Genomic DNA, 8,846 nt, shown 5'->3' with positions numbered 1-8,846 from the left:
TGTTAAAAACCTTGTTCTCAGCCCATGGAGCTTTTTTTTTTTTTGCTGGGGGGGGTGAAACCATTAAAAGGTGGGGCCTAGTGAGATGTCTTAGGTCACTGGGGGCATGCTTTTGTAGAAAATTGTGAGATACTGGTCTCTGTCTTGTCCTGGTCATAAGGTGAATAGGCTTCCTTCACCATGCAATTCCATCATGACATACTGCCTTGCCACAGACCCCAAAGCTTCAGGCCAACTGTCCATGGACTGAAACCTCCAAAACTGTGAGCCAAAATAAACCCCATTTCTTTTTAATTTGATTATCTCAGATATTTTGTTATGGTAAGAGAATGTTAATTAGCACATATGAGAATGTAAATTGTTCCAAATATTTTGTACACACACAAACACACAGTTTTAACTTGCAAACACCTTACTCAACTAATCCTCTGCTAAAATAGATACTTCAATTTTATAATTATTTCAGGATAATAATTTTTTCTTTCTTTAAATCTTGAATATTTAATCAGATATTTTATCTGTGTCCAAAATTGTCATTTCTAAGAGAAAAGCATGAAAGACTATATTTTCTACCTTGGTTGTCCTTAGAGGGATATTCTGAATATTTGTGCATATTGATCAAATTTATCTGAAATCAAGGTATTTCTCAAGATTTAAATAGCAAAAAAAAAAAAAAAAAAAAAAAAAACCTATTGAGAGACTTACTTAGGTAACATCTCCTGGGAAAAACTTGACAAAGACACAAGTCTACAAGAAACATGAAAAAAAAAAATTAAAAACTGACATAGAACTTATGAGGTAAAAAGAAGCTCTATTTATTAAAAGCCTCTTTAAAAAAAAGGAAGGTTGTACCAAAAATAAAGTGACTCAGTGATGTGGGTGCTACATTCCAGGGAGAATGATGAGAAAATATTTCACCTTTTTGAATGAAAACAAAAACAGCAGGAATAATAACAACAAGAAGAAGAATTACAGAGAATGAAGGGGAAGCAAAAGAAAGCAACAACCATAGTGGATATTGTGATGTACCACCAGATGCCCTTACTGTTCAGGACTGAAGTGCTCATTCCTCCAGTTCTTGAGGGTGTTGACCACTGCTGTGTTTATAGTTGAATATATTTCTCACATATTACTTGTGGCTGAAAATAACTGACTTTTCCATAGCCCCTTACCAGGAGATAGCCTGCATTCAGTGACTGGTCAGTCTAGGGATTATAAAATTGTGGCCCCCTTTTCCTAATTTGGGACAGCTCTGCAAGGCCATCCCAACCTAAAAACTGCCTGTGGAATCAACTAAATTATTTGTTGTGACACTGTCACTGCTCAGCTTTTCTCTCTCTAATATTTTTGCTTCCTTTGTTTTCCCCTGGGTGTTGAATGCAAAACCAGTCCCCAGTAAAATTTTTGTCAGGAGAATATCCACTTCATAGCCTCATTCCCAGAAAAATCAACTTGCAACATCACCTCTATATTGCTAAATATATGTTAAGTTCTGGGTTTTATATGTTAACATATTTAATCCTCACAACATTAGTTGTGATTTGTTTAATTTATAATTAAATAAAATTATTATGACCATTTTACAGACAAGGATCCTGAAGCACAAAGAGATTGAGTAACTTTCCTAAGATATCACATCTAGTAATTATCAGAGAGTCAGGGTTTATATCCAGGCACTATGACTCTAGAACACTATGCTATGCCTTTTAAACTTGATATTCCTGGAGTTTTGATTTCTGAGGTGTTTTTTTCAAAGGTAACAGGCTTCCTGACTTCAATTCATTTCAACTCAATTTTGTTTGAAAAATAACACTTCTTTTCATAAGAACATTAAGAAGGAACTGCTATGCTAAAATTATAGCTTCTGCCCTCCTTTAGATTTTCTGCCCCACTTTAGATTTTCAATACAAGAGTCAATGTAATTCTGTCAAAACTAAGTTGTATCCTTCCATTATTCAGATCAAAATCCTTTAATAGTTTAATAGTTTAATAGTTTCCCATCTCAGCCATAGCAAAAGCAAAATTTTTATATGGTACTGAATTTTTAAAATATATGTTGTCGGGCTGAGGATGTGGCTCAAGCGGTAGCGGGCTCGCCTGGCATGTGTGTGGCCCGGGTTCGATCCTCAGCACCACATACAAACAAAGATGTTGTGTCTGCCTATAACTAACAAAATAAAAATAAAAAAGGCTGGATTTAAAAAAATAAAATAAAATATATGTTGTTCTTGTACTAGGCCCATCCCTACTCCTTGGTGGGAGTACACTTCCCACCCCATTGAGAACAAGCTTGGTTATATGACTTGCTGTTGCCAATGGATTATGAGTATAATATGTATGAGCAGATGCTTTAAGAACTATCACATGGTTTCCTACTATATGGGCTACTTCTTTAGCTTGGTTACCTGATTGAAGACAAAATAAACAGAATCAAATGCAACCCATGAAGAATAGATAAAATGAGCCCCAAAATAATTGTTGTATACCACTAGAATTTGGAGATTAAGAACTACAGTATAACTTACAGAAAGCTGATTCATATGTCTTAATGGGATGGTTTATTATCATAAAACCTCTCACCCTTTGCCCTTAAATATTTGACTTAATTTCCTATAAGCAATCATGAGGACTGAAATCCAGCTTTGAAGCAGTTTATCTCATGATTGTATTAGGGACCCAATCTTGCCCCCCTCATCCCCCACACAGCCATCATCTTCTCCAAGGACCACTCTGAACATCCCAGGGATTAAGTTAGGTATACCTCCTCTTAACTCTCATAGAATACTTGGTGCACCATAATAAAATTGCTGATTTAAGTGACCACCCCCTACACCCCAGTCCCTGAGTTTCAGAGTGATGTTATATCTTGTATATTTGTATACTTGTATAACCAAAATAATAACACTGTGCTCATTGCATGAAAGAAATTTAATAAATGTTTGTGGAATAAATAGTGCATTAGCATTATGTTTGATTTATTACACTTTTATTTTTCATTACATTTTAGTACAGCAAAGCAAATACAGGTAAACATTGGTATTCTTTACACAATAGCAGACAGAAAGGGAGGCCAGCCATAACTTAGAGTGCTTTTTCAGTTGTTGATATATTTGCTTGTTTGTTTAACATCAGAAGCTAGATCACTTTACTGGTGAATTTTTTTCAAGCTTTCAAGGAAAAGCCTATATCTATAGCTATATGCTATATATTCTCTTCCAGATAATGCAACAAGATGGAAAGATTCCCAAAACATTTTATAACACTATCAAAACTCTTATACCAAAATACAACAGAGACAGCAAGTAGTCAATCACATTTACCCTACTGGACAATATATTAAAACAATTGAAACATTTCAAGATACCAAACAAGAACTAAATATGAAAAGACATAAATGGAACTGGAACACAAATACAAATACAATACATACCCCCCCACACCCAATACATGAGGCATAGGGCTCTAGGGCCCGGCCTTGCAAGGCCTCTCTGACTGCCACATACTCCTCTATCTGAAGTTGTGAACAAGGAATTGCCTGTGACCAGCATCAGCTCTATTGGCCTCATCTTCCATTGCCTCCCTGTACTGCTCTGGCCAGTCCTGTGGCTCCTTTCTGTGGATTCTGGCCACATAGCGCAGCGCTTTCATCTTGGAGGTTTCCAAGCGGGCTCTAGGGCCCCATACAAACTCATACTGTACTGGATCACTGTCGGGAACCCGTAAACTGTCTATGTAGCGCTGACTCAAATACCTACAGGTAATCACATGCTTTCTCCCAGCTTGAACCCCTAAGCCCCGCAGAAAGGCCCACACTGCAGACTCCCTAGCATGGTTGCCCATTATAAAGATGAAGCTCAGAACCTGCATCAAGAAGTTGTTGCCAGGCCTATTTGGACTATCTACAATCTCTTCAGTATCTTCCATTTCTCTTCGGTTGTACAGGGTATAGGAGTGGTTTCTTGGATCCAGAACCACTAGCTCTGTCCCATACACGTGGTTCAGGGTGCGAGCAGCACGATTCAGGAGGTCAGGGAATACTTTGCTGCACTCTCGGCCAATGTAGTACAGAATTCCTTTCTTTGGTATAGGCAGCTTAGTCGAATCCATCAGCAGAAATAACTGCACCAACTTCCTTGACTTGCTCTCCATTCTTGACTCAGGCCATGAATGTGGAGGATATTTTGAGGGATAGGCAGAAACATCAAAATCAGGAGATGCTACCTCTGCAGCTTCTTCAAAAAAGGGCCTCCTAAAGGGAGGGAGAGCTTGCCAACCCTCAGCATAGGCTCTAGCAGCCTCTTCTTCCAGAGCCTCATTGTATGGCTCTGGCCAGTCGGAAGGATCTTTGTTATAGATCTTAGCCATGAACTTCAGAATTTTCATCTTGCTGGTTTCTATGTGGGATCTTGGTCCCCAGAAAAATTCGTATTCCACTGGGGTACGGTCAGTTATTGGCCTGTAGTCCAAGTACCGCTGCCATACAAACTCTACAGACAGAAGTCTCTTTGGGTTCCCAAAAATGGAAAGCCTCCTCTCTCGCTGCACCCCCATCCTCCAGAGCATTTCCCAAATCTCAGCTTCCTTGGCTTGGTTGCCATTCAGGAGGATTTGTCCTAGGATCATCATCAGGAGGCCCATCTTTGGCCCATTTGGGTTCTCTTCCAGTCCTTCAAAGGGCACAGGCCCCAGCTTGTTGAGCAGGATATATGTGCGCTCTTCAGGATCAAGCTCCCTCAATTCAAATCTAAAAATGCACTCCAGGTGGGCTGCTGCTCGCCTGAGGATCTCAGGGAACTGGCTGCGATATTCTTTGACAATATATTGCCGCATTTCGGATTCCCGGATAGGGTACTTGCTCTGATCCTTCACCAGCAGAAACTGTAACAACTCAGCTACATTCTGCTCCATAGGATCTTGGGGCTTCAGGGTTAGCGCTACCTGGGTAGTGCCAAGGCCCATAATCGTAATGGAGTTGGAGTTCTCACGGTCTCTGAGGACCTGGAATTCCATGGGGCCTTCCGCACCCTTGGGGCGCTTAGAGTCGGAGGAGGACCTGGCGACGCAGGAGCTTGGCAAAGCAATAGGGCACTTGGAGGAGGTCGGGCCCACAGAAGCACCCAAGCTCAACACTGGAGCAGGGTTCGCAGAAGCAGCGAGCATACCAGAGGTGCTCGGGCCGTCAGCGGCGGCGGCCATCCCAGAGGTGCTCGGGCCAGCAGCAGCGGCGGCCATCCCAGAGGTGCTTGGGCATTCTGCGGCAGCAGCCATCTCAGAGATACTCGGGCCCTCAGCAATGGTGAGCATCCCAGAGGTGCTCGGGGTCTCGGCGGCTGTGGCCATCCCAGAGGTGCTCGGGCCCTCGGCGGCGGCGGCGGCGGCGGCAGCCATCTCAAAGGTGCTCGGCCCCTCCCCAACTGTCAGCATCTCAGATGTGTTCGGGCCCTTGGCGGCTGTGGCCAGCCCAGAGGTGCTCGGGCCCTCGGCGGCGGCGGCCGCGGCGGCGGCCATCTCAAAGGTGCTTGAGCCCTCCCCAACTGTCAGCATCTCAGAGGTGCTCGGGCCCTCTGCGGCGGGGGCCATTCCAGAGGTGCTCGGGCCCTCGGCAATGATGAGCAACCCAGAGGTGCTGGGGCCTTCAGCGGCGGCGGCGGCGGCGGCCATCTCAAAGGTGCTTGGGCCCTCCCCAACTGTCAGCATCCCAGAGGTGCTCGGGTTCTCGGCCGCAGTGGCCATTCCAGAGGTGCTCGGGCCCTCCCCGGAATTGAGCCGCACGGAGGTGCTCGGGACCTCACCGCGGGTGGGCGGCTCCGAGGCGCCAGGTCCCTCAGAGTCAGTGGGCGGCACCGAGGTGATCGGGCCCTCACCAGAGGAGGGCAGCACAGAGGTGCTCTGGCCCTTACTGGAGGAGGGAGGCACGGAGATGCCTAGTCCATCAGAGGTGGTGGGCGGCACAGAGGTGCTCGGGCCTTCACCGGATGGGGGCAGCACAGAGGTGTCAGGTCCCTCAGAGGTGGTGGGCGGCACAGAGGTGCTCGGGCCTTCACCGGATGGGGGCGGCACGTTGATGCCCGGTCCCTTGGAGAGGGTGGGCGGCATGAGATTGCTCAGTCCCTCACTGGAGGTGGGCGGCACAGAGATGCCCAGTCCCTCAGAGACGGTGGTCAGCACGGAGGTGCTGGGGCCCTCAGCGGGGGTGGGCGACACGGAGATGCCCAGTCCCTCAGCGGTGGTGGTCAGCACAGAAGTGCTTGAGCCCTCATCGGAGAGGGGTAGCTCGGAGGTGTTCAGCCCCTCAGTGACAGTGGGCTGCTCAGAGACGCTTGAGCCCTCAGAAGCAGAGGGTGACACAGGGGGGCTTAGGCCCTCATAGGCGTTGATCAATACGGCTGTGTTCAGTCCCTCAGAGACCGCAGGAGGCCCAGAGGTGCTTGGGCCCTCAATGGGGGTGGGCAGCTCTGAGGTGTTCGGCCCCTCGGAGACGGTGGGCTGCTCGGAGGCGATTGAGCCCTCAGAGACGGTGGGCGGCTCAGAGGTGGTTGGGCCCTCATCAGGGGTGGGCGGCACGGAGGTGCCTGGGTCCTCTGAGGCGCAGAGACCCTGGAGGGTCTCCAGATCGCTGGGACCCTGGGGGACGTCTGGGCCTGGCATAGCAGCGGAGAGACTGGGGGCGTCAGGGGCCTGCATTTCACCCCAGCTGCTGTTCTGCGCAGTGGCCTTTGCACTGCGGCGGCGGCGGCGGCGCGAATTCTGGCTTACCAGCGACATGGTCCTGCCGACCGGCGTATGGGAGCAGACACCGACAGGCCGGGGATCTAGCAGAAAGAGGACGGCACAGTGGCTATGCTGCGCTGCGGCTGCTGCCAAACCAAAGTCCCAAGCAACTTACTGGAGCTGAAATCAGAGGTGGTGAGAAAGGAGGCAGGTACTGGCCAACAGCGAACGCTAGTCTCAGTATATACTCTGCTTGTCACACCCCGCCTTCTGCCGCAGTCCGCGCAGGCGCAGTCGGGCTCTGCGACAAGGCGACCCCGCCCAGCCCAGCCCCTCCCCTGGGTCTGAGAAAGTGGTTGCGGTGATTCTGCACCAAAGCAGCGCAGTTGCAGGAGGGAGGCTTTGGTAGACTGAGACAAGGAGCTTGGAGCAGATGGGTAGAGAATAAAAACAGAGGCAATAATAGCTGCTTCTCAGAATTAGGGTATGGATTAGAGGGCTTCTACACACAGTGCCAGGCTTAATAGATTCTCGAATTTGGTAGCTAATATCCTTGGGAATTGTCCTTTCCCAAAAAACATTTCAGAGAAAAATGTTCATAATCTCTGGAAGGGTGCAGTCATCATCATCCCTGCCCCTGTATCCTCTATCACTTTATCCATTTAGGTCTCTAAAAACTCTCCTACTTCTGTGAGCTAGGAAGAACTCTTCTCCAGAGGGTCTGAAGGCCCAGGATTTAGTCTTAATCAAGAAGCCTGAAACAAGCTTGAAAATTTCACTATTGCCAGCCCCAACACTAACCTGTACAGATAATTACAACCTGCCTTGGGAAAGCCACTAAAATTCCAAGATTTGTGTAATCCCCTTACTCCCAAGTCACTGGCCCATTTAATAGAGCTGTTGTCAGGGTCAATTGAGATACAATCATTAGCACTGTGATATTAAATTTCATAATGAAAACTAGTTAAATCCTTGTACATATAGCTTATGATTTCCTTAGAATCTATTTTCAGAGGTAGAATTGCTGGCTTATAAGATTTGATCAGTGTCAGAGCCATTAGAAATCACTGGAATATTTGCTTCTGAGGCTTAGAAATAGCCCAGACTTTTTGGTCTTTCCTCTCAAATAGGTATCTGGGCATAATCAGTGTTAATGATTGTTACCTACTCTGTTTTACTCTATTTCTCTAGCATTTTTTTATTTCTTCTAATTAGTTATACATGATAGTAGAGTGTATTTTGACATAGTATACTTATATGGAGTATAACTTCTCATTCCTCTGGTAGTACATGATGCAGAATTACATTGATTGTGTAATCATATATGCACATAGCATAGTAATGTCCAATTCTCTTCATTCCCCTTTGTCAAATCCAAAGAACTTACTCTAGCACTTTTGAGAAAAATCCAATCTTGACCCCCTAGTTTATTCATTCAATAAGCACTGTAAGAGTGGGAGTCAGTCAAAAAACAAGTGAAGTAAATTTTTCTAGAAGTTTGTACCAAGTATAGTGGATCTACCTGTAGATCCAGAAAGAGCTTCATTGAAGAGTTGGTGTTTAAAGGTGAATGGGTAGATATATACCAAAAGGACAAGGATGAGAAAAGCATTCCAACTGAAAATAGTACAGTAGTAATAAGCTAGGAGGAAGAGAGTGGAGTGCAGAGACAGGTCCTTCTAGAGGAAAGAGGGAGGAAGGGGGGAGAGAGAGAGCAGGAGTGCCCATTAGAGCATGCTTACCATTGTTGACTCTCTACCAATGTGTTTATACCTTGCTCCAAACATTTACAACTATGTGGTCTTTCTTAATGTCTCCACAACAAACTGGGAGTTGACTTTCTCTACGCTTGTTTGGGGAGGGAAAACAACTGGCTGTAGCCACAAAATGTCACCACATCTGTCTCCAGCTGGTGAAAGCAGTCCGCCTATGCCATGCATCTAATTTCAATTCTGGAAGTCAAATGCAGATATTATGCCCAGATACCCATTTAGAGAGGAATGACCAAAAAATCTGGGCTATTTCTAAGCCTCAGAAGCAAATATTCCAGTGATTTCCAATGGCCCTGACACTGATCAAATCTTAAAAGCTAGCAATTCTATCTATGGAAATAGATTCTAAGGAAATCATAAGCT

The 8,846-nt window shown here is 45.7% G+C and overlaps 1 protein-coding gene across 1 annotated transcript; it reads right to left on the bottom strand.

Annotated features, from left to right (window-relative positions):
• Nucleotides 1-2,913: 2,913 nt before the first annotated feature.
• On the bottom strand, nt 2,914-6,964 carry Magee1 (MAGE family member E1). Its single transcript, XM_026405592.2, has one exon. It carries the CDS (start codon nt 6,763-6,765, stop codon nt 3,508-3,510), a length of 3,258 nt encoding a protein of 1,085 aa, XP_026261377.2. The 5' UTR covers nt 6,766-6,964; the 3' UTR covers nt 2,914-3,507.
• Nucleotides 6,965-8,846: the final 1,882 nt, after the last annotated feature.

Source organism: Urocitellus parryii, chromosome X (genome assembly GCF_045843805.1).
Source record: "Urocitellus parryii isolate mUroPar1 chromosome X, mUroPar1.hap1, whole genome shotgun sequence".
Lineage (NCBI taxonomy): Eukaryota > Metazoa > Chordata > Mammalia > Rodentia > Sciuridae > Urocitellus > Urocitellus parryii.
The sequence above is the reverse complement of the archived record's forward strand: the minus strand, read 5'-3'. Positions and strand labels throughout refer to the sequence as shown.